Source organism: Cricetulus griseus, chromosome 5 (genome assembly GCF_003668045.3).
Source record: "Cricetulus griseus strain 17A/GY chromosome 5, alternate assembly CriGri-PICRH-1.0, whole genome shotgun sequence".
In the NCBI taxonomy this organism is placed as follows: Eukaryota; Metazoa; Chordata; class Mammalia; order Rodentia; family Cricetidae; genus Cricetulus; species Cricetulus griseus.
Window position 1 is genome coordinate 30,067,111 of NC_048598.1, and position 26,292 is coordinate 30,093,402.

Sequence of the window (26,292 nt, forward strand, 5' to 3'; positions counted from 1 at the left end):
CAGTGAATCTGGAGAGCTTAGTTTCCTTTGGGGAACCAGCACGTTACACCTCTTGATTGTTTGCACAGCATTGGGGCGTTCAGAAAGATTGCTTACCTGTCATGTTATCATTAGCAGAAGAAAGGAAGCGTAGTTCTCTTTGGAGGAAAGCAACTCTGCTGGAAGCCTAGCTATGCAGTAAAGCCTCCAGGTGATCATTTAGAATTCCAGCAAAGACCAAAAGGAAAAGGGTCGTGTAAAAAGAGGGTCTGTTCTTCTTTGTACTAGAGGCAGTTCATAAGAGCAGGGAAGCCTTACACTGGCATGTCCGTGGAGGGCTGCAGCTGTGAGCATAGCATACAGTACCGAGCAGTCCAGTACTAGGAGATGAGGGTTATTCTACCGTTCCCAACTGAACAAACATCAGAAAAGTAGACAGGCTGACTAGAATTATCCAAAATGGAGTGTGTCTAAAATTCCAAGTCTCCCAGAGACAACAGTGCCATTCACCTCCTTTTTTCCTTCTGATAGCCCAAACTCATTTGCATCTCCTGACATCCTGTGAATTATTACCCTCCCAGAAAATCACTCAACCCCTGTAGAACACTTAAAACATTCCACTGCTTCTGATCAGACCTGTGTTGTCATCCATCCCCCAAGCAGACTTTAGTGTATCAGCAAAGAAAACCCACTGTCAGAAATGCATCAAAAGTCCAGCATTACATTTCTGTAACGACTTTTAGAACTCCCATTTCACCTTATGCTTTAAGTATCAACACTCCGGAAGTCTGGCCCTTATCTGATCCTTTGGAAGGGTGAACAAACACAATGTCTTGTGTCTCAAAGAAAATGGAAAAAAGGGGACTTAGTGATTTCTGAGACCTGGGCTCCAGAGGAATTGATTGCTTTCGTCAAGTATCTGTTAAACTTTTAATACAGTGGATGTTAGGGATGTTAGGGTTTCTCTTAAAGTAAAATTGTTCAGCAACAAGAATTGAGCATTTACAAAGCAGCCACATGGTCTGTTGCTTGGGACTCCCTCACCAGACCGCCTTCCCAAGGCTGGTCAACATCTGTCAACATCTGTAGCATAGACCATCAGCTCCAGGCATTCTTCAAGCTGAAACCTGAGCTGTCAGGTCTCAGCTCAGGAGCTTTTGTGTGCTTTCAGGAAAATAAGATCTGTTTTTTCAAATGAAAGCCAAAGGGGGAGAAATGTAATCATAACATTTCAAGACACCCTTCTGTTTTATCCTTGGGTAAAAAGAAAACCAGCCTCAGCCGAACTGAGAGGAACAGAAAATACCCAAACAAGCTGAGGGTGGTGAAGTTTTCCTCACACTGCATTCCTGAAACAGGATGTCCTCATCAGAACTGTGTGGCCACATGCTTAGCGGGACGGTGCATGGAACTTGGCCCAACTGTGTTACCAGAGGTCAGCATGTGTCCACCTCTTGGCAGCCTAAGATGAAGAGCTTACGTGACCAATTCCAACCCTCCAGCTTCCCAGATCGTCCCACAGGCACAGGAAACTAATACATCGAACAGCAGTCTGCCAAAAGGCATCTTATGCACTAGTGGATTGTGGTTTTGCACAGCTTTGACATCACCCTGGCCTGTAAAACTGTTTCTCGGAGTCCATCTGTGTGTGTGATACCAGACTTCACCAGTTGATCCCACGTAGCCCGCTGAACAATAGGGATGCACTGTTGAACCTAAAGCTATACCAAATCAGTCTCACTGTAAGGGTAAAACTTCACAAAGTGTCCCCATTATTCTTTGTGCAAGAACTTGCCTATGATGCTAGAGAGACTGGGTCTTGAAATTGCCAACCCATTCAAGATGGAAAAATCCTTTCAGTGAATGAAGTCCGGATAGCTTTTAGTTAGCTACAGAGGACTCCCAGCTAACTGGGACATTTTGCCACTTGACTGTGGTGGAAGTGTAATAACTCACTCGATAGAAACCATACTTGGAATTCTGAATTAGGAGCTTCTCTGATGCTAGAAGTATGTGCTAGAATACACCCCCATGATGTGGGGCAGTGGCAGCCAGCAATGCCTCCTCAGACACACAAGAGGAAACTGTATGTGTAGTAGGTTAGGCACATTCTATGAGGTTTGTTCCCCGTAATTTGAACTCATGGTGAGCTGATTAAGATGTAACCCAATCAGAAGCTGAGTAAAAGCTATATTTGTAATATGAACATTTTTCTCCCTTCTCACAGTAATACTAGTTAGAAATGGAGAGGCAAGCCATAAGTGGGACTTGGCATCTGGTCTAGTCCTCTGGCTGTTTGCATAGAACTTTGCTGAACTGAAGATGCTCTGAATTCACTGCAACGTGATCTCTAGGGAAACAAAAACAAATGCTGAAAAACATACAAACAGTTAAAGGTGCACGAAAATGGAACTGATGGACACCTTCAACACATACACTCAATTGTAGCTCACATAATATTCTAGCCAAAAAGGGTGTGTGATCTTGTGGCCTTACACAGAATTCATCTGGGTGACTCAACTTCAGCTATAGTAGTAAGGAAAACAGTGTTACCTTTGTCCTTTGGAAGACACTGCCAGAAGCAAACCATGCTCTGGTTCCTGGTGGACCTGCTCCTTCATCAGACCTGAGGACCCACGTGTCTGTCTCCTCTCTGAACCTGGAGTGGCTTGGATCCTTTAGAGGACTTAAATGAGTCAAAACTAAGTGTCAATCAAATAGTCTTGAAAATACCTTCTAATAATTACAAGAAAACAAAATAGGGAGAAGGCAAATAGGGAGACAAAGGTAGGGATCTGGCCATCTGACTTCCCTAAAAATGTTCCATGTCTTCTTAGGCAGCATAGTGGAGGAGACCTTTGAGATGGGTCAAGTGTCTTCATTTCTGGAACAATCCCTCATCTCAATCCGTTTCTGCTCAGCTTCCCCTACTATCCACAGCCCTGATTCTCCGGCTGCCCAGCAGCCACCTCTCCCCCCCAAACCCCATACATGCACCAGATTCTGCTCCATTCTGTCCCTTGGCACGAATTGTTCCTCCTGCCTGGAAGATGCTCAGATTAATTCTGTGCTTAGAAAACACCTTCCTGTTTGAATCTAGTCACTGGCAAGTGTTCATGCCCTTTGTGCATCCCTGAAAATGTATAGATTCCAGCACTGCTGATTTAGAATTGAAATCTGTTTTCATTTTTCATGTGCTCCTGAAAAAGTGGGCACAACTGTGGGTATCATTAGTATGACTGTCTCACAATGAAATTAAGATTCACAGACTGAAAATAGTAGAGCAAACATTATATGCCTTGGGATGATAAGAGTTTTCTTCATAGATGTATTCATTTCTTAATTTAATGTTGAAAGACAACGTCAAAATGTGTGTAAAGGAGTCCTTGGCTGAAATATATCATGTGGTCACTGATATCACAGACTTCAGTGGAATTTCTCTCCCTGTAGACAGAAGTATCCTGATTTTCCTGATTGTATTACTGATCACTAAACTTAAGTCTTAGAGAACTACATTTCAACTTACATGACTTTCAAAAAATTATGGTAGGTTTTTACTCAGTTTCTTAGCAAACAGCAAATCTACTATTGATAAAGTTGATCTAAGTCTCAAAACAACTTATATTAGTGAAATATGAAAACTATATCCTCCCACACTTAAACAAAAAATAGATTTATATAAAAATTGCAAGTATGATTTTTGGCCAAAAAGACAATTGAAGGTCTATAGTATATGGAACCCAAATTAAATTTGGTCAGAAAATGGTGTTTAGGATGTAATTATAGCCAGGTGTGGGTGGTGGCCACCTTTAATCCCAGCACTTGGGAGGCAGAGGCATGCAAATCTCTGTGAATTCGAGACCAGCCTGTTCTACAAGAGCTAGTTCCAGGACAGCCTCCAAAGCCACAGAGAAACCTTGTCTCGAAAAACATATTATATATATATATATATATATATATATATATATATATATATATGGAGCACCGTATTTTAAAGACATATTTTATGAACAGTCAAATGGACCTTTTACAAGCAGAAAGGCAATCATTAAAATTAAAACTGAATGAATGGAAAAGCTAATGAGAGTCTAAATGAAATGGGTTATGTAGAATGTATACTGATAGATATTCAGTGACTCTCTTTAGGAGGAACAATTATACAAGCTTTACAATATCAGCAATCCCACTATGAGTGATTTAAAGTTATCAATGAAATCTCAGCTAACATAGTTCTTCTGAGGTAGAACAAACAAAATCCTCCATGAGTGAGTAGTGAAAGTGAGAGAGTATGGATGAGAGAGAGAGAGAGAGAGAGAGAGAGAGAGAGAGAGAGAGAGAATGTAACAGATGGATGGATGAATAGATGATGGATAATACCCAAGTGCAATCTATTTGAAGGCAATATAAAATATAGACAAAGATATAGGGAATGTATATGATGCATAAAGGATAGGAAGGGAAGATCTAGTATATTTTTAATTATTTAAACTATCAGAAGACAATGGGAACTTGGCAGCTTTTCTAGAACACATTATACTTGTGAGGGGTAAAAATCTAGGAATATATAGATAGAAATGCATTATATGAAAATACCCTGCCCTCTCCTATCCCCATCTACCCCTGTCAACTCCCTACTTCCTCCCTAGAAGTTCTTTTCCCACCTTCATATCCTTTTGGTTTGTCTTGCAACCCGCTGAGTTTAACCAGAGCTCTCGGTGTGACCACAGTTGTGGAACTATTCAGTGCAGCATAGTGAGCTCAATAGTGGGTACACACACTAAAGACAATGACTTACCCTCTCCCAGATCCATCAAAAAACAATAATTTCCCATGACCCCCCCCCCATGAACAGCCTCCTAATCCATGGCTGACTGCTGACCAGCTCTATTGTGTGTAAACCCAGTACAAGCAACTAACTTGCTGCGGTGAGGTCGTGATTGTACTGGCTGTGCCAGGCATAGAAGATGGCCTTTCATAGCCCTTCTCCCCATCACTGGATTCCTTAATGCCTTAAAAGACCCCTTCCTTCCTTGATGCTTCCTGAGCATTAGAAGATGTCGACGTTATTTCTTGACTTTTTTTTTTGTGTGTGTGTGTGTGTGTGTGTGTGAGAGAGAGAGAGAGAGAGAGAGAGAGAGAGAGAGAGAGGGAGACAGGGAGAGACAGAGACAGAGAGACAGAGACAGAGAGAGAGACAGAGACAGAGAAAGACAGACAGAGAGAGAGAGAGAGAGAGAGAGAGAGAGAGAGAGAGAGAGAGAGAGAGAGAGAGAACAGCTGGGTCTTGCTGTATAGGGCAGACTGGCACTCTGGCAGCTATCACCCTGATTCTACCTTCTGGGGCTTGAATTACAGGTGTCTGCCACCATGCCCAGATTGGTACTGAATGGTTGTAAAAATGTTTACCTAAAAACACTGAAAGTTCAGGGTCCTTATTCCTCCCTGAGCATATACTAGTATCTTTTTGTTTTCCACTGGGAGGACTGTGTACTCACTATGACTCACAGGAAAAGATAAGATTATTTTATCTTACTCTCCAATAAAAGAAGCCAGCAGTCCTTGGAGTCATTCCAGGAGTAGAGCTGAGGAGTCCAAGGCGGGCCTGGACTATCTCACAGTACTAGAAAATAAGGAAGTGCTCAAACATTTATAGGAGAACATGTGAAAGGCATACAGAAGACTGGAAGGAGATTCTTAGTGACTAGGTCTGGGATGACTTCACTAGCAGGATAGCCATCACTGGGGATTATGACCCAGAAGCTATAAGCATCAGTACTCACATAAATAAACAGCTGAAAATTAAACGGTACAAGGGAAAGCTCCTAGTCACCAAAGATAATCCAATTCATAAACTTAGAGAAGAAATTTAAGAATCACCATTTGCAAAGTATCACAGTTATAACTGGAATGTTAAAATGAGTAGGCAAAAGTTAAATAAGAAACGGGATATTCACTCTCTCAAAACCTGACCTGAAAGGTATTATAAGTTTCAAAGAGGGACAAAATAGAGTCGTTATAGTGGAGGAACCTCAGAAAGCACCATCTTAACCGAATCACCAAAGTTCCTGGTAGTTTGGACAGATGGACACCACATGTCTCCTAACACATCACTGAGGACTCATCATCTACATGATTTTTCTGAACAACAAGAAAACAATTATACAATCTGAAATTATTACCAAGGAAACTAAATTCCAACCAACGGGCACTGAGTGAGACAAATGACCACTCCTCTTCCCAAGTGTGGTTGTGGGGAAAAGACACTGTGGAATAGCTTCAGATTAAACACATACAGCTAATGTGTGGCTCTGCACCCACAAGCAGACCCTGAGTGCAGGACCCTCGTGGTGGAGTGCTGCAAGATGTTCTTACATGAAAAGATGCGCAGAAACTCTGTATTGATTCTGGAGACCATTGATAAGACAATTATTCCAATACATTTGTTTGTTTACTTGCTTGCTTGCTTATAAATCGGCCTTACCACATTTTCCTTCGGCCTCTCCATCATGCCTCTCAGAAAGGCCAGTTATTGACTTAGTGTCTCTCCCAGATCTGTCCAGAGACCTCAGTGCATGACTTCAGTAGACAGCCAAGTCAAGGCTTAAGAGGAAGGAAACAGTTGGATCTGAAACACAAGGTTCCTACTGTGTTGAATGAGTGTGGTGGAAGCCATTAAAAGGCTATCCTTTTCAGCCTCCTCCTCCTCCCTCAGCTTTCTGCCCACATCCCAGACTGCTTTTAATCCTATTGGGAGGGTACATTGGGAGAAAGAAAGAATAATAATGAATTGCTGTGTTCCTTGGCACATGAAAAACAGTTTCCTTTCCAGGGATACAGGAATAAAAATGAGGGGCTTTAAATCTCGATAATATGTGTGTGTGTTTGGGGGGGGGTGTCTGTGTGTCTGTGTGTGTCTGTGTCTGTGTGTGTGTCTGTGTGTGTGTCTGTGTGTGTGTACGTGTGTGTGTGTGTGTGTGTGTCTGTGTGTGTGTACGTGTGTGTCTGTGTGTGTGTCTCTGTGTGTGTCTGTGTGTGTGTACATGTGTGTGTGTGTGTGTGTGCAGGAAACGTCTCCCATACAACCTCAGGATAACTGAAGTTATTTTGACAACCTCAGGATAACTGAAGTTATTTTAACAACATCAGGATAACTGAAGTTATTTTAACAACATCAGGATAACTGAAGTTATTTTGACAACATCAGGATAACTGAAGTTTTTATGACAACATCAGGGTAACTGAAGTTTTTATGACATGTGATCTAGGACTTTTTACCCACATACCTTTCTGCCAAAGCAAAGATACCCTTCAGTGCTTAAAACTGAACACCAGCAACAACAGGGCTCCTAGGAGGGCTTTTCCCACCCCTCAGCCTATCAGCACATACTAACTTGCACTTCCTGCTAAAGGGAGGACATGGTAGAGTTCCACTCTATTCAGGATGCTACAAGAAGTACCACGCTGAGAGACTCCTAGCTGAGAGGATTCACTCCTGTGTTTACACTGAGCAAGAAGGACCCTCAGGAATGGAAAGGGGACATTGCCTTCAGCCAGACTCATGTCAGCCAGTGGTTCATATGAGCAGCTATGCAGATTGTTAATTCTTGAACTCCTTTTTTGTTGATGGTTATTTGCTGCCCTGAGTCCCACAGGGCCTGAGTCCCTGAGTCTCTCAGTCCCTGTGGCCGGTGCCTAATAATCACTCTGCTCCTTGCTGTGTTACTTTACCTCCCTGTCTGGAGCTAGCACCTTAACACTTCCATCGACAGGCTGAGTGCCATGTATAAACATGCTTCATTGAGCTTGCGTGCCACACTGCAGCATGAGTAATATTAAGAGGATAAATGGACCAATCACAGAGTAAATGGCTAGTAAAAACGGGAAGCGGTAAAAATGTAAACTGCTGGGCTGGAGCCGTGGCTCAGTCGTTAAAGGCTAGGCTCACAACCAAAAACTCGAACTGCCACTTTAGAAAGGGCCACACCAATTTTTACAATATTAACATAAATCAACATTCCTGAATGAAATGTATTAGGAGTGAGAGAAAAGAGAGTCACAGCTTTTGTTTTGTTTTGTTTGCTCACAGCTGGGTAAAGGCGGAAATGCTTTTTGTAGCAAAACTCTGAAAGGATGAGCTTCGCTGCCAGGATGTGTTCAGTGTTGTCCAAGCTATCTCACAGGATGTGAGATTGTGTTTAACTGTGCAACACAGCTCTTCGTTTTTATTCTAGCCAAATGCCTGTGATACTCCCTCAGTCCCCTCCCCAACCAGAAAGCAGCAGCCACAACTGGCAAGACCACACCTGGCTGGAAGCCTTGCTTTTAACCAGGAGTCCCTCAAGCTTTGATTCTGTTTCTCACAAGCAGCTCCAGGCTACCTTATAAGATAACACAAGTCTTAGGAGTGAGAACAGAATCGAACCATCTGTAACTCTTTTTTTGAAATAAGATAAAAAAAATAATAATAATAACAATTTCCACGCTCATATCCTCATTGGGTCCCTCTTCTCAACCCCCTGAAGCATACCACAGAAATGGTGAGAGGAGACAGAGAGAGAGAGAGGCAGGGGGGGGGTCGGGGATGTATTCAGAGCTAATGATTCCCTGCCTACTGTTTTCACCTCCAGCCTAATTTCTAGTAGAGCCATTAATCACAGGGCCAGGGCAGAGTCCTGCAGGGGGCCCCTCTGGTGGCTCAGGCTGGGTCTGGGGCATCACAAGATTCACATTAAAAGTGAGATGGGGGTCTTGACTCCTCATTCATTCCCACAATGCACTTCATCAGCATCAGGCTACACAGCCCCCTCTGAGCGACTGGCGCTGCTGGGTGTTGATGTTGGTTTTGGCTTGCGGCCTCCTAGAGCAGCCAGCCGTTGTGTAAGCAAGTCTGTCTGAATCGCTCTGGGGCGAACTGCCTTCTTAGAAGTCCTCTTGCTGCGCATTTATTCAGCCAGAGAGCCATTACTATTATTAGCTTTGAATTCCTCCATCCACACTTTCTGTTCAGTAAGATATCAAAGTGTGGACAATCATCGCCCTACCAATTGTTAAATGCCCCCCACCCCACCACACACACACTTTCTATTATTTGAGCTGACATTCAAAACCAGTCCAGAACTCAGGAGCTTTAAGTTGGGATGAAGGGTTATTAACTAAACTCCTTTTCGTGCTGTTTCAGAAACTTCTAGTTTCTGAACCACCTTACTTTGTGTGCATCGTTCAGACTATCCAGAAGAATTAAAAGAAAAAAAAATAAAAAAGGATAGCATTAAGTAGCTCTTGGCAGCCAATCAAAGCCAGCATTGCAGGGAAAACATTTAGAAGTCTTTTTCAGTGAAGCTATTTGTATAAGCGGCAACTGTGCATTTCTCACGACTGGGGAGGACTGTTTTCTCAGTCTTTCATGGAAATATTTCTAGACAGTTTCTGTGGCTGTCTTCCCTGAGCTCATGTATTTGCTTCTGCTTCAGAGTAGAGCATTTTAATGAGCAGTTTTATAGCCCAACCTGCGCCCTGCACGTTTTGCAGGGCTAGATTCCTGCCGCCGGTAACCTTTGCCCTATTTGCAATTAAAATGCAAGACTTTCCTATAACAGACCCTATACTGTGACAGTCGGGGTGAGGGGGGAGGGTGGTGGTGCACAACTGATAATTCAGTCCATAAAATCAACGTTTTAAAAACATTGTTACTTTATGGTTTTAAAATATGACACATATTAACATTATGATAGTGGGACCCCCCCTTCTTTTGTAAGGTGTTTATTTTCGTGTTTAATCCTTTTACCTAGACTAAAATGAAGATATGCTTCTGAACAAATAACTCATTCTACCTCACTTAAGAGTCCAGGGAGGCATGTGCAAAGGACAGATAAACCCGAAATTACTTCAGAATCAGAAACTTCAGGAAAATAAGAGCCCTCATTTTCTGTCTCCAGGCTCGCTAATAATTGGCAGCATTGGACAGTCCTTTCTGTTCTTTTTTAGACAGAGTCCTAGGTATTCTCATATGAAATAGATGTCTAATTGTAAAGAAAAAAAACAAAAAACAAAAAACCCAAGTTTGTCTTATTTTTCCTGTGGGCCCTGCCTTTGGTATTTCACCATTTTCCCTGATATCTGCTAAACGTTTCAACCCGCCCTTTCATTCAAGCAATAGAGCCCCAAACAGGAAGCAGGACCCCTAGGAGGGTCTGGGCAGGAGAACAACAAAACCTTTGTCCTGAGAACACTGCTCCCTCTTGGCCTTGCATTCCAGCCACTGCCTTTTTAACTAGACTGTGGGTTTAAGGTAGACTGCAGTCCCTCATGGCACCTGGCTCTTTTTCTGCCCTACTTACTTCAGCCAATCTGTCCTCATCCCATAATCCTGTTTACTTTTTCTTCTTAAGGGCAAGGAGGGTCCTCTTTAAAACAGAGTGAAGTAAGTTCAGGGCAAACGAAAGGAAATCTACCTCATACAGCAGGTTATAAACTTGCGGAACTCATTAGTTTCAAAAGGTGGTACTGGCAGGAAGCGTAAAGGAATTCAAAAACATTTTACCCAGATTTATGAAAAAGAGTCATAAATGGCTACTAAGAAAACCAGGGCTGTGACCAGCTTTTACAGCTGAAATCCCACAGCTGCCTCAAGCCCTCCCATGGTCATCTCTGGAGATCTATCTGGATGGCTGAGGTTGGCTGTGGCCCACAGTGAGATTTGCTAAGCACCCTGTGTCTTCTTGGCACTTGTCCTCAGTGTCACTGGGTCTTAGACACACACACACACACACACACACACACACACACACACACACACACCCTGTTCTGGGGAAGGCAGCTTTCTTTTTAGATGAAAGCTTGGTGACTTTTCATTTTCTGTTCAATAGCCTGCCTACCGCAGTGCCAAGTTTGACTGTCTGGGAATGGTGACGCCTGCTCAGTGGAAATTATCTGAGATCACATTTGGATCTTAAACCCTAGATCCTAACTTTTATGGTAACTTCAGGCCCATCTTTTTCCTGAGGATTTTTTGACCCAATATTATAACTAGCAATTTTTATTCCACACTATACAAAATCTTCAGCAGAACCTCCAATCACTTAAGCTCTTTACCCTTTCCAGGATGTCTTCTTACTGTAGAGGTTCTCAGACTGGAGTGCTGTTTAAAAATGCAGATGTTCTACCCTGCACCCAGACCAGTCATCACAGGCTCTGTGGATGGGGCCTGAGTAGCCTGCTTTCTTCAGCCAAATTCCAGTGATTCTCCCAGCAAGTCAAGTTGAGGTGCATATCTGACAGGTAGTTGTGCCAGTTCCTCAGGTAGTCGCCTGTCACCACTTCCTGGATCTCAGGGCCATCTAGGGCATCTTTCTACAATGCCTCCTCTTCTTGTGTTGAATACTTGTCAGAGGTTGTAGTGAAGCTCTCTGTAGCCATCAACAATGCTGGCTCTTATTACTGTCTGCTTTCTCTATCCCAACTATAGAAACCTAGGAGAGGAAGACTTTCTGTTAAATACTGACTCATTCCAAATTCACGGTGCCCCGTGCTTACAGAACCTTCACTGGCTTCTACACATCTTTTGGTCATCTAGTCAGTGACCAACTCTGAATAGGAACTTCAACCACATTGAAGTCAAACAGAAAAAAACTGCCATATACACCATCATTCCTGCCTCAAGCATGCTCTTCCGTGGGCCCCTTCACATGAGACTTACACATGCTATGCAAGTACTCTACCACTAAGCTGTGTCCCAGATCTTGTGTTTAAGTTAGTGTCTCAGTCTGATCTTGAACTTATGACTCCTAGGTCCTGGAAATAAATAAATATATATATATATATATATATTATATATATATATATATATATATATATGCCTGGTCTCACTAAGCATTCTCATACCACTCTCTTCTACTTTTTCCTTTAAGTCTTTATGAAGAAAAATTCTTCTACTTCTCATAAATACGATCGAATACTGTTGCTATTTGAATGTGCCCCCCAGATGATGTTAGAGCCTTCATCTTCAAATTTAAATGCTAGTGGTATTGACAACTAAGACTAGGTATTTTTGTGGCCCTTGATGGCACTCGTGGCTTTTATTCTTTTAAAGGACACAGGTAAAGGACTGTGTTAGTATCCTTTGCCGCATCATCACTTGACTTCTGTCATGTTCCAATGTACCAAGAAGGCCCCTACCAGATACTAGGTGTATGTTTTGAACTGTGCAGCCTCTAGAACACTGAACTAAGCAAACCTCTGTAAATGACCAAGACTGTGATAATCAGTTTTAGGAACAGAAAATGGACTAAGTCAATTACTGTGTAAAATGCATTAGAAAGCTAGTAACATGAAAAGATCATAATTTCTTCATGACAAAAAGAATTGAATAAGCTGAGCATGTAGGAATGAGGGTTCAATTCTGGCTTCTTTTACTAGAGAAGGCTGTCACTTTGGCCAGGTCTTGAATAATGCAAAGATTATAGTAACTACCAGCTTTAAAGGGACACATGGCCAAAGGCAACAGGTTGTGGTGCACCTACTTTGATGGGGAATAGATAGTGTCCTGATATGATTAAAATACAGCATAAAAAGCAATTCTTGTAACTGCCTCTTCCTCAGTGGCACACCGGCTCTTGCTTGGTTTCCACAGCATTCTGGGTGTCTTTAGTCTTTTGTCTACTATAGCCTTTTTGAACTTCTTAAGCATGTATTGCATGTCCTAAAAGAAAGACTCTTGACCTCAATATTATGATATCTGCATCTCCCATGACAACCAAATCAAGTCTCACCTACCTTCTTGATAATAGCCTTGACTGTTTCCTGAAACATCTAGAGTTTCCTCTAGAATTCTCTCTTGGAAAAGAGTTATACTCAACCATACCCTTTACGACTCTTAACTCACTATCCTTAAGATAAGTTGTGTTGGGCCTGTTAATAATCTCCTCCCAAAATAAATGGCAAAACCTGTGCTTTGTTACCCCTTTAATCTTCCAAGAAACCTTGTGCCTTTCCTGTTTCATATAAAATGTTTAACACATAGCAAAGATTAGATGTGATGATTATCTGATGTTCAATAAAATGGTTTATACCGAGAGGCTTTACAAATACAACAGAAAATTCTGTTTGTACTGTTTCTATGAGGTCACTGGGGATCATTTTCTGTTCTATGACATTAAGTGGCTCATCTTAAATACAGAAGATGAAGGGGTACATTGAAAGATAATCAGAGGAAACAGCAAGCCAACTCTCAGTGGAGTGGTGAAGTAGTATGAAATCCATAAGATAAATCATTCTTTCACTTTTAAAAAAAGGGAGGGGGACGTATATTTATACAACATCGTGGTACACATTATAGTACCTTATTACATAATAAAATGTGTAGTGATTTGCATTTCTTAAATTATCAGAGAGGTGATAGGTAGGTAAGTAGGTAAGTAGATAGATAGATAGATAGATAGATAGATAGATAGATAGATAGATAGACAGCTACTCAGCCATTTTATATGACGTCTTTGAAAAGTACCTATTTGGAACTATTTAAAAGTTGTTTTTACTGATATATATTCAAAGAAATAGTTCTGAATTTCATAAAGATATTTCCAGTTAAGTATATAATGTGTGGTGACCATATTTACCCCCAGGCACTACCTTTTCTTTGCCTTACTTCTCCTATTAGTTTCCCCTTTCCCCTCAGTCTTCCTTCTACTTTCATGGTGTGTGTGTGTGTGTGTGTGTGTGTGTGTGTGTGTGTGTGTGTGTTATGTATTATATAAAATCTAGGATCTACAAACTGGAGAAAAATGATTCATTTGTCTAAGTTTGACTTACTTTGCTTAATATAAACTCCAGTTGTATATATATATATATATATATATATATATATATATATATATATTCTAGCAAATTATATAACTTCATTCTTTATGGCTAACTAAAAACTCCATCATGTATATATGCCACATATTCTTTTTAACTTTATTTATTAATCAATTTTAATTATTTATTTTATACATTTTAACCAAAATATGATAGGATCACTTCTCCCTTCCCTTCCCTCCTTCTAGCCTCACCCATGCCCCCTCCTTAAAACCCTCTCATGTCCCCCCTCAAGTTGACTACCTCTTTTTCTTTATTATTTTTGCATACAAACACATATATAGGATATATGTATATATCCATACATATACACATACATATATATGCACTTCTATATGCACATATATATAATTATATATCCTTCTGAGTCCATCTTTGTTGTTTGTGTGTATGTGGTTTCAGGGTTGACCATTATGTATTGGATGAGACAATCGGGAGGTTTATTTTCCTCTCTTGGTAGTCATTGGTTTCCTGCAGTTCTCTAAGGGTGGAGAACACATGAGATTCCCGACTTCCACATTAGCATGTGCATTGATATTATCATTGTTCAGGTATTGTTTATGAAGCCCTTCCTAAGAGAGGCAGAAACAGAGCAGACAGACTTCTTCCATGCTTTTCCTTCAGCTGCATGTGCAGGCACTGTGCTATACATATAGCCATTGGGGCTGGGCTGCTCACAACCCATTGATCTTTGCAATTTGTCCAGTTGTGGTGTTTTTTGGAATAGTCTCCATTTACTGTAAAGTGACATTTTTTGATATGAAGTGATAGATATCTGTGGGTATAAGGGTAAGATTTATAATGTAGTTAAGGAATTATGCTGGCCTAGTGATGTGGTAGAAGATTCTCTTCTAAGACCTATGACCTCATTAGTCCCAAGCTGGTGCCTAGGTTTCTAACACCAGTCATGAGTTCTCTCCTGTTGAGTGGGCCTTAAGTCCTTAGACAGCTGTTGGTTACCATTGTGCTACTATTGTACCCTCGTGGATGCCTTGCCATGCTGGCCATTGTGGTTCATAGGTGTCCCAGCTGGGTAGGGCTATTTATTGCTTCCCTCCCTTTGCTCCTTACATAGTACTTTCTGGTACTATGGAACCTAGAATCTTGGAAGGAGGCTTTCAGGTTAGATCCAGCTTAAATAATCCAAGTCCGATGTCCTAAGTGTGTGATGGCTTTAGCAATATGGGCTTACCATCAACCCCTCTGTGAGGACATCCAAGAGCACAAACAATACCTATATTGTCTTGGGAGTTATTTGGACTACTCTGACCACCTATTCCAAAGGAGTTTCTCATGACTGGTAGTTAGGGTTTCCATTACTCTATGGTTCTTGAGGGGAACATTGCCCGCCCAAGGGTATGCCATATATTCTGTATTCATCCATCTAATGATTCAATAACTTGGTTGTTACGAATAGTGCTGTAATAAACATTAACTGTAAGACTCTCTGTGGCATGTTCAATTTACATTCCTTTTGCTATTTGCCCAGGGTGGTGGCTGGTCATGTAATAATTTTGTTTACCTTTTTTGAGGAAACTTCACACTGATTTCCACTTTGGCAGTTTACATCCTCACCAACACTATGCAGGTGTCCCTTGTCCCGGCATACACACCAACATTCATTGTTATTTGGTTTTGTAACGATAGACATTCTGACTGGGGTGACATGGAATTTCACTGTGATTTTAACTGCATTTCCTTGATGACTACAGATAAGGAACTTTTTGTGTTTCTTGGCAACTTGTTCTTCATCTTTTCAGAACTGTCTGTTCATGTCATTAATTCTTTATCAGTTTCATTGTTTGAAGATTTAGTATCTAGTTGTATTAATTAGGTAGTCTTGATATTATCATCTTATCAGATATATAGCCAGCAAAGAGTTTTTGGCCCATTCTATAGGTTGACTATTTGTCACTTAATTGTCTCCTTGGTGTGAAGCTTCATGTAATCTCATTAGTAAATTAGTGATTTAACTTCTCAAGCTACTGGAGGTCATTTTCAGAAATTCCTTGCCTACATCTTGAAGTGTTTTTCTCTACCAGTTTCAGATTTTCAAGTCTCATTAAAATATTTGTTTCATTTGAATGTTTTCTTCTAGGTGAGAGACAGGGTTCTGGTTTCATTTTTCTATTAGTGAATTTTGAGTTTTCCTAGCATCATTTGTAAAAGAGGCTGTCTTTTTTCAAAAGTGTGTGTTTTTCATCTTTGTCAAAAAACTACATGACTATAGTTGTGTGGGTTTGACTCTGGATCCTCTATTCTACTCCATTGATCTATATGTCTGCTTTTGTGCCATGCTGTTTTATTACTATGACTCTGTAGTATAACTTGAAGTCAGTTAAGGAGATACCTTCAGCATGGTTCCTTTTATTAAGGATTATTTGGAAATCCTGGGTCTTTGGTGTGGTCATATGAATTTTAGACTCCCCTTTTCTATTTCTAAAAAGAATGATGGAATTTTGGTGGAGACCATATTGAGACTGTAGATCAGTTTGGTACTATCACTGTTTTTACAGTATTGATTCCACCAATCCATGAGTACAAGAGGACTCTCCATCATCTAGGGTCTATTCATCTAGTTCAAACTATTAGGTGTTTTAAACTTTTCAGTACAGAGGTCACTCACTTGCTTAGTTAGATTTATTCTTCTGTGGCTTTTAAGGTATTGTGAATGGGATTGTCTTCCTGATTTCTTTCTCAGCTAGCTCATTGTTTATGTAGAGGAAAGACTCATTTTTGCATGTTTGTTTTACATCCTGACACTTTGTTGAAAGCATTTGTTAGTTATAAGATGTTTCTTGTGCAGTTTTTAGGTTTTTTTTGTATAAAATCATAGTATCTGTAAATAGTGATAATTGACTTTTTCCCTTCCTATTTATTTTTAATTCCTTTTTATTTTTACATATTTTATAATTATACCCCGTGAGTGTGCCAATGTTTTGTTGCATATGTTCAGAACTGTACTACTCTCTTAATTACACTTTTCAACAGTATGAATTGACCTTATGTATTCTGACTAATTTTGATTGGAATTCTATTTTATCACCTATCAATACAGTTAGACATGAATGCTTTCTAGTTCTCTTTGAAATGTCATTTACTTCTTTCCTCCTAAGTCTCTGTGTGTCTTCAACAGTGTTTTTCTTGCAGGTACAAACAGATGGATCCTATTTTGTTTTTTGCTCATGAGCCAGAAAATGGGTATTATTATAAGTGCATTTCACTCTCTAGGTACTATATGGCTGTCATCAACCTTCCCACTACCATACCCTAGACCATTTGCCAAACCTTCTTCCAAGGAACTATTGAGTCTTGCCCCAGTCAAGGATTCAAACTATAAAATGATTCAAATTTTTCTCCTTAGACTAGATCTCAGATTATAGTCTACTGACACTTGCCCTGGACCCTCAAAGTCGGCCATGTAGACAGGGACTTTTGCTACTAGAGTTGTTACCTGGGAAAGATTTTATTTCTGTTTTTTTTTTTTTCTGAAGGACAGCCACAGTCATGAATCCACAGGGTGTAAAGACTAACTTCCCCCAAGACCTCTAAGATGATGTGGGAGAAGTCTACAGCAATGCCAACAGCAGTCACAGTTCTGGAGCCTCAGGATGCCCTGATAGGAACACAGGTCTTTGTCACCAGTAGCTTCAGATTGAAGTTGTGAGGCACAAGGGGGACCTTCCCTATGTTATATGGAGCAATTGTAGTCACCACTTGGAGTTGCAGTTATAGAACCCAGATGGTACCTTCTCTAAGACACATAGCATCTAATAACAGGGCAGCAGCACCTATTCTGTCAAAGCCATAGTCTGTGGAGGCAATCCTCTGTGGTCCCTGAGAGCCTAGGGTTCATACTCTTGCAGTTATAGGATACAGAGGAGGCCTTCCTTCAACTTCAAGATTAAAAAGCCAGAGGAACTAGAGTTTGGGGCTTTGATATCTGCTGTCCTGGAGCTACGGGTAATGGATAAGAGAAACCTCTCTGATTTCTAAGGATAAGCATGGATGATGCCAGGTCATTTTACCTCTAACAGCTTCATTTCCAAGAACTTAAGCTGGCACGTTAACCCCTACCTCCATTCCTATGATGCAAAGGTAGATAGTGCTAGGTTAGGGTCACTGACAGCCACATTGTGGAGCTATGGGGCGTGAATAGAAACTTCCTCGGGGTCCACAATATAGACCCAAGAGAAACCAGGATTTTGTTTCACCAGCAGCTGTAGTGGCAAGCCTGTGGGCTAGAGAGGGAACATTCCTTAACTCCTACCAGGTAAGTACTGGTGATATTGGAGATTTCGACCTCTAATAGGCATATCCCTGGAACTGGAGGTTGTGGTTAGGACCATCCCCAGTTCCTGATGGATAGATGCAGATCCTTTAGGATTTTCATGTTTGTGACTTTCCAAACTGTGTTTTCACTCATGGCATTCACCCCCTCATCTCAAATGATAAAAATGACTAACATCTCCTGAATTCTTACTCTATGTAGGCACTATCGTAAGTGCCTTCACTATACCATTTGGTTATATCTCATCTGTTCTGTTCCATAAAATGTGTATGATGCTAATATAACCCTTCCCACCCAGCACTGAAATTAATGCCTGGAGAAGCTAAGTAATTCCTAGGGTTAAGTCACAAAATTAATTAGGGACAAAGCTATGATAGGTTGTCTGAATCCAGTGCTCATACTCTTGTCTAAATGTCACTTAAATGGAAGTGATTTGGACATTCTAGGTTGTCCAGCCCAGCTGATTCTGGTGGGTTTCTCTAAAGTTGTACCTTGGAACTGCCACAGACAGGTGTTTAATGTTTTCCATTTTATAGTATTCTCAGACATAAGTGCTTGAAGCATGGTGGCTTGGAGTCATAATGAGTCAGAGGATGCTACATCTGTTTTGGATTCATTTGGACACCCATATATTATGACCATGTAGTATGACTGATGTGTAAGGAAAGTGACATTTCTAGGAAAAATGAACCTATCCAATGTTTCATTTTTCTTTACTTCAAAATCATGTTATTTAAGTGAACTCATTAGACAAGCTAGAAATGGGAAAATCATAATATTCATTAATAGTACATCCAGGATTTTTAAAGCTTTGCTTTAAGAACGAGGAAGCTTTATGACTAACAATAAATACAGGAAAAATTGTTTCCTTTGCAGGATTTGCATCCTTTTCTTTTTCTAAGATAGAATCTCAGGTCATGCTGGCCTTGAATTCACATGTGACTAAGATTACCTGAATGTCTTATACTCCTGTTTCCACCTCCTAAGTGCCACTACATTGCTCATTTATTATTAGCTTCAATACTGGTTTCTTAAAAAAAGTGTGTGTGTGTGTGTGTGTGTGTGTGTGTGTTAAAGAACATAATGCATCATACTTTAAATTTTTCCTACAATTATGCATTTTAGATAAAGATATTGAGAGTAAATTCTTAAAGAATGTACTAACACTTAGTCTCAACTATTTATTGTTTGTATGAAAAGCTGTTAATTTATGGCAAGCAAAGTCAGTTCATAAGGACTGAGATTGTCCCAAAATAAATATTTACAACTTAAAATACTTAACATGAGGGGCTGGAGAGATGGTTCAGAGTTTAAAAACACTTGCTGTTCTTCCAGAAGACTGCAGTTTGGTTACCAATACCTACATCAGATGGCTCACAACCAACTGAGACTCTAGCTCCAGCAGATATGGCATATACATAAGCTAAAACTTAAACAATACTTGGAATGAATTTTTCATATCCATGAGCTTATTTGTTACATAAAGCAACAGAGGCTTTCAGTCAGATCAGCGGTTCTCAACCTGTAGGTTGAATGACACTTTTACGGGGTTTGCCTAAGACCATCAGAAGATAACAGATATTTACATTACAATTCACAACAGTAGCCAGATTACAATTATGAAGTATCAATGAAAATAATTTTCTGGTTGGGGTTACCACAATATGAGGAACTGCATTAAAGAGTTGTAGCATTAGGAAGGTTGAGAACCACTGAGCTAGATCAAAAGCTACACAGTAGTTCTGTCTAAGAGAACTTCAGCATAGGGTGTATAAGATTTATAGATCATCCGAAGTCTCCTCATTTCCACCTTTTACTTATAAAAAGCAATTTTAGTGATTTAAATACCATTATGAGCTAATTCCTCCCTGCTCCAATTAGTCACTCCAGCTATCATCTAAGCTACTCGTTAGACATGTAGATATATGCTGGCAGTACACAAAACAAATACATTCAGGAAGCTTTGAACTGGAGAGAGTTACAAAAAAGACACAAAGCCACTTCTCAGGTTTAAAAAAAAAGTCTTATCATTTGTTGCTGTTGTATTCTTATTGTTGTTTTCAATTAAACAAGTCTCTAAAATTCCAAAGGATTTTAATAGCACATTAATTTTCCATTAATTTAATTTTCACATTAATCACATAGTTTTAAAATGTTTATTATGATGTTACTTAGAAATGTATTAAACATTACATGGAGAATAAAGACTAATATTAGGGAAAATGACTGAAAAGTCTAAGAAGAATAGAAATGACAGCAATAGGACAGAGTTTGGTCCAGCCTGTCAGTGCAGTGGGTAACCTGAGCCACATTGGGCTAGGGTTTCCTCTGGTATTGGGGAATTTGTCTAGCAGATGCATGTCCCTCCTGCTGCTAGATGTTTTGATTGCAACCAGAATTCAAATGTGTGGACACTTTCAGTTATAGTCAAGCTTTCTGACTATCCAAGTGCTGGGCTGGATGTAGGTGGTTCTTTATCTTGTCCATGGATAAGGGTTCTACATGAAAAACTCAGTTCTAGGAATTCAAAGGATTGCCTTTATATCCCCCATGGTGGCAACCAGCTGTTTCAGACTCCTGGTCTCAGGTGTCTTCTGAAACAAAAACCCAACTCAAGAAATGCTCACAATATTCAGTAGGCTCCTAGAAGGATAATGATAGCATGCTCCTGCAATCACATGTTTGAAACCACACCCAAGTTTTGAGATCATTTTCAAATGTTCCCATCCATAAATATACCCTAAAGTCCTCTGCCCTGAGCCCTTCAGCATAGCCTTTGACTCAGGTTCACACTTTTATGTCCTACCTGCTTGGCGCTCACCTGCTTTTACACTTTATATCTTTCATAGTTCCATGCCACACACTAAATATTCATTGATACTTGTCACATTGCCAGACTGACACCTAGACCACCCCCTAGGCTTTCTGGACTATGGTCCACAGACTGTTTTACACTCGTGTGGTTGCATACCTTTACAGCCATAACTTAGAGGCAAACAACTGGAAGTAGGGAAAGTTTTCAGTGAAAACATTTCCAATAATGTGGGGCTGGAAAAATCTGAAGGTGAATTTCCATGGTAACAGTGTTTTCATAATGATGACTGGGTTTGCTAAGGAAAAGTCCAATCATATATATTTGCTTGCTCTTAGTTTAAAGTAGTAGTGAGATGAATAATCATATTAAGTGTTTTAAAGAAGGCAACTGTTGGCTAATAGGATAATATTGTACAGATTTATACATTTTTCCAGTGTTCTCCACTTCTCAGAAAAGATGCCGTGAGTCCCTGGCTTTGGTATTTTTATGTACATATCACTGCTTAGACACTTTTAATATCCATTATTCCACTTTTGAAGGGTTGATCTCAACATTACTTTCTGGATGGTTCCAGTGGTCCTCATGCCTATGACATAATTTGGAGATTTTTTTTTTTCTAAGGAAAATAAAGACATGAAAACTAGGTGTTTCTGTCAAGCTCTCAGAGTTCTATAGTGGAGCCTTCAAGATCTAATGAAAATTATCCCCATTTAATTTTCTACTACCTCACCTGCTAAAGTTGTATACTTGACAAATTTTATACTAAAAATTGGGGGGGCCACCAAGGTGACCCACTCACTGGGACCTGCAGGCTGGGCTCCTGAAAGAGGTCCACACGATGACCCTGAGAAACATAAAGATGTGTAATCATTTCTTTAAATTCTGTAAGAAAAAAGGTCTGTTTCTTTAATACTGTGTGACTATTTTTTAAGATATAAGTTATTGAATCTCTAAACTTCATATTTGTAAGATTGTTTTCATTGCTTTAATTAGATTTCTCAAAAGCTATTTCAAAAAAACATGCAGCAAGATGGCCTATTCATTGTTTTTTTTTTTTCAGGAAAAAAAAAAGTTCCTACAGTATTATTCACATTTTGTAAACAGCATCAATGAACCTGCACATAAAAGGTTAAATGTTTGCAGACCATTCTGCTTTTGCCCCAAAGATCAGAGACAAATTACTATTTTTATTTTACATTCCCTTGATGAGGATAATCATCAACAGCTGTCACTTCAGTGCTTCGGCTGCAAAGAATCCAATTGCAATCCTGTAATTTAAACAAAGAAAAAAGTATGAACTTATACACAGCACACACCCAGGAGGAGGCAAGAGGATCTGAGCCGAGGCCCAGGGTAAAGAAAGGGAGCTTTTGTTGGCTTACTCAAGTGCTTAGTTAAAAAATAAATAAATAAATAAATAAATAAAAAATCCACCTACAGACTCTTTCCCACTCACCTGAGATATACTAGAAAGGCCAGTTTGCTCCAGTGTAAAACTGAAGTCCATTTGCATTCTGGATTCCGTGCTTTCCCTAATGTGTCCATTGCATTCCCAGAGTAGTTACAATTTGTGTGAGGCCACAAATCTACTCCATTTCCAAAAGCTGAGTAGAATTTCAAATTCTCCCATTGGCTATTTTGGAATTCCTTTAACTTTTTATGTTCAGAATTTGACTTTTTTTTTTCTTGATTCATGTATTTTTCATTCAAACCAACAGATTCCTTGATGTTCTTCTTCAAGTTTATCATGTGTTTTGGCCATGTTGACTCCCTGACTTCTCTCCTATTCCCCAGTCTTCTCTTCCTCTTACTCAGTAGTCTCTTCTCTGTTTTCATGTGTGAGTGCACAAAATCTAAATTCCTCATGAAAAAAAATGTGATACTTGTCTGTTTGAGTCTAGTTTATTCACTTAATAGAGCACACCAATATCATCCATTTTCCTGCAAAAGGCATCATTTGACTCTTCTTAATGATAGAATAAAAGATGTGTATGTGTGTATGTATGTATATTACATTTTCTTCGTGGATTCACTTGTTGAGAGACACCAGGGTAGATTCCATAGTTTGCCTACACCGAGAAGTGCTTCATAAAACATGATTGAGTAGGTATCTCTGTGTTACACTGACTTACATCCTTTAGGGTCTGTCCCAGGAGTGGCACAGTTGGATGATATGGTAGTTTAATCCTGATTTCCATGTTGCAAAGCATATTTTTTGTTCCCATCAGCAATGTGCAAGTATCCTCTGCCCCACCCTCACCAGCATTTATTGTGGTTTTGGCTTTTGTTATCTCAGTATAGGTTTACCTTTCTTTGGCTAAGGATGCTAAAACTTCTCCAAGTATATATTGGCTACTTATTTTAGAAGTATTTTATTCATTTGTTCATCTGTTGACTGGAGGACTGGACCAAATACATTTGGTGTATTTTAGCATTTGAGTTCCTTAGTTCTTTATAGATTCTAGATATTGATCCCTTGTCAGATGTGTAGCTGGTAAAGATTGTAGGCTGTTGCTTTACTTACTTCCTTTTCTGTGCAGGAACTTCATTTCATTCAATCCCACTTGCCAATTCTTGGTTTCATTCCATGAGCTGTTGGGATCCTTTTTCACAGGCCTAGCCTATGCCTCTATCCTGGGGTGTTTTCTCCACCAACCCTGTGTCTGTTGTTCATTCTGACACTTTGCTTATTGCTTATGATTTCAAAAAGTACAAAAGCAAGGCTAAATGTTAATTAAGTGTAGTGTGGAATAGGGAGGTTCCCTGTTTCTATATGAAATCAAATAATGCTCCCCCCCAGCTTCACTGTACCTTGTTTATTCAGCTTTCCTCTTTTAATTCAGTCATTTGGTTCTTGAGAATATCAGTATTTTAATGATGTTTTCATAGAAAAATTTAAAATTCTTTATTATTTCATGTATAAAACTGAATTGATGTAATATATTTTATAATTCCTGTTTTTGAAATCATATTCATTTTACATTAGTTGAATGGATTTCAGAGCTCATAGCTCTATAATGCTTCTCTGTTGGGCACAATAACCCTGGTGCCCACCCCCTAGCACTAACGTGCAGCTCTTCTATACAAAGTGCCTATAATGGTATATATAGAAAACACAATGAATGCTGAAAATAGGCCCTAGAAGAGGGAACAGGTTGATACTGAAATGCTATCACACCCATTGCTAAATACAATAGCAAAATCCATGCATCTTATAGGCCAGAGAAACAGACTGGATTGTACTGTTATCATTACAGAGGAAACATTTTTCTCCACAAAAGTCTAGGTTTTGTGCATTAGGTAAGTTTCATTGACTTAGGTAAACCCATTTGTAGCATGAACCACCTCCCCTTTCCTCTGATAACACTGAAATGTATGCTAAGAATGGAGAAATACAATTCTAGACTCCAGTAGGGGGGAAAGCCCAGAATTAAGAGGAATGGAAGATAATGTAAGCAAGTGTAGGAGTGAGTTCAGAGGAAGGGACTCTACACAAGCTAGGGAGAGAGGGCTTCTGGGAAAGGAGCTTCTGTAGGTCGCAGAGGGGATTGTAGTAGTTACACATTTTAAATAAGATCTTAACCAGAAATGCTTTAGATGCTTTTCATCTAAAATATCAGCTTGCCACAAGCTCATTTAAAAAAAAAAAAAAACAGTTACACCAGATTTAATTCTTTCAGTGACCCAAGACAACTTAAAAAAATAAATAAGAACAGCAGAATCACCAACATTGTGAGTATCCCAGCCACCTAAGAAATTCCCTTATTCTGTTAGCCCCCAGAGAGTGTGACAGCATGGGGTCACACTCTCAGGGCAGAAAAGGACCACTGATTTTTAGAGTGAGCATATGACATCTTAACATTTTCAAAGAGACACTTCTGACATAGAAATACTTAATCCATTTTTTTATTATTGATGCTTTTGTAGCCTAAAAATGTGGCTTTCATATATGTATATTGATTCAAAGTAAGGACTCGTCATTTATAGATCCAGTTATTTAGCACAGTTCTTTGGCCTGGAGCTGATTGAAAACCTGGCAGATCAAAGTGCATACATTTCCAAAAAAAGTACTACAAGCCAATGTTAGAAGCAATAAATTATTGCCCCCCCTTACATTCATAATTAAATCTTTCCAAATATGAGAAAGTAGCCAGACCACTAACAATATCTGTATGATGTTTTGAGGTTTAGATAGGTTGACCTGACTTGAAATAGAGACCATTTGTTCTAAATTGATTTCAATGCCAAGCCAATAGGTCAGCTCTTAATGATGAAGATGCCATTCCAGCCCAGTCTCTGGGTGGATAAGCCAAAATTAATTAACTCAAGTCGTAGAGTATAGAAAACAGATGCTTCACTCATGTTGCACAAATAAATTCTTTGTGTATGAAAGGGTTCTGCTTTATTCAAAGAATAACACATTGGAAGTTAAAATGGCGGTTTTCCACAATGGAGCCAGTCCTCCGCAGTGGTGTCAAAAGCATGAATTTACACAGCAGATTCCAGCAAGTGTATGAAAGAATGAATTATCTTCCAGATCTCAAATGTGGACTCCTGGCCAGTCCTAGGGGATTGAGGTTTAAATCTGGACTGATCCAATCCAGAGCAAACTCAGCAGTGCCAAAGCTACATCAAGGTTATTCTAATCTATAGATCCCCAAAGACTACTCCCAGAGGCTCACATCTGCATCATCTGTTTGGACTCAGGCCTCTGGGCAGCTTACCAATGACTTAAGAATAGGTTGTTCTCCCGATGCATGTTGTTAGGTGCACTGTTTACTTGGTGATTCATCTTGATGTTCATTCAGAATGTTTGCTTTTGCCAGAACACGGTGAGTTCAAAGAACGACAACAACTGCAAGGTTCTGACAAGATCTGAACAGAAATCAATCATTTGAGGCTTGGTATTGTTTTGATTCTGAGAGAATATGAGATAATCCACATTTTGTTTCTCTTCTGTTAGAATGAAAATGATGAAAATGGCCAAGCAGAAAACTTTTCCATGGACCCACAGCTGGAGAGGCAAGTGGAGACTATACGCAACCTAGTAGACTCCTACATGTCAATAATCAACAAATGCATCCGAGACTTAATTCCAAAAACAATAATGCATCTTATGATCAATAATGTAAGTGATTATAAACTCTCTCCTTTTACCTTAACCCTTCCCTATCTGGAAATTGATCACCTTTTCTTGAGTGTCTTTGTGATATTTTCTGAATAACCAAAGCATTTACTGCCTGGACATGTGGTTCTGCCTTTGTAAGTGGGTAACCACTGAGAGAGAACATAGAGGAAATTTCCAGCCACAGCATCGAGTTCCTTCTAATTGGCTCTCTTCTAGAAAAGAGCA

At 39.7% G+C, this 26,292-nt stretch overlaps 1 protein-coding gene across 4 annotated transcripts in view; it reads left to right on the forward strand.

Annotated features, from left to right (window-relative positions):
* Dnm3 (dynamin 3) overlaps positions 1-26,292 on the forward strand; it is a 473,687-nt gene that overhangs the window by 417,944 nt on the left and 29,451 nt on the right. For all 4 annotated transcript variants that reach the window (XM_027417219.2, XM_035445648.1, XM_027417220.2 and 1 more), the window contains one exon: positions 25,903-26,067. In XM_027417219.2, the coding sequence (XP_027273020.1) occupies positions 25,903-26,067 (165 nt within the window). The remainder of the gene's footprint in view (positions 1-25,902; positions 26,068-26,292) is intronic.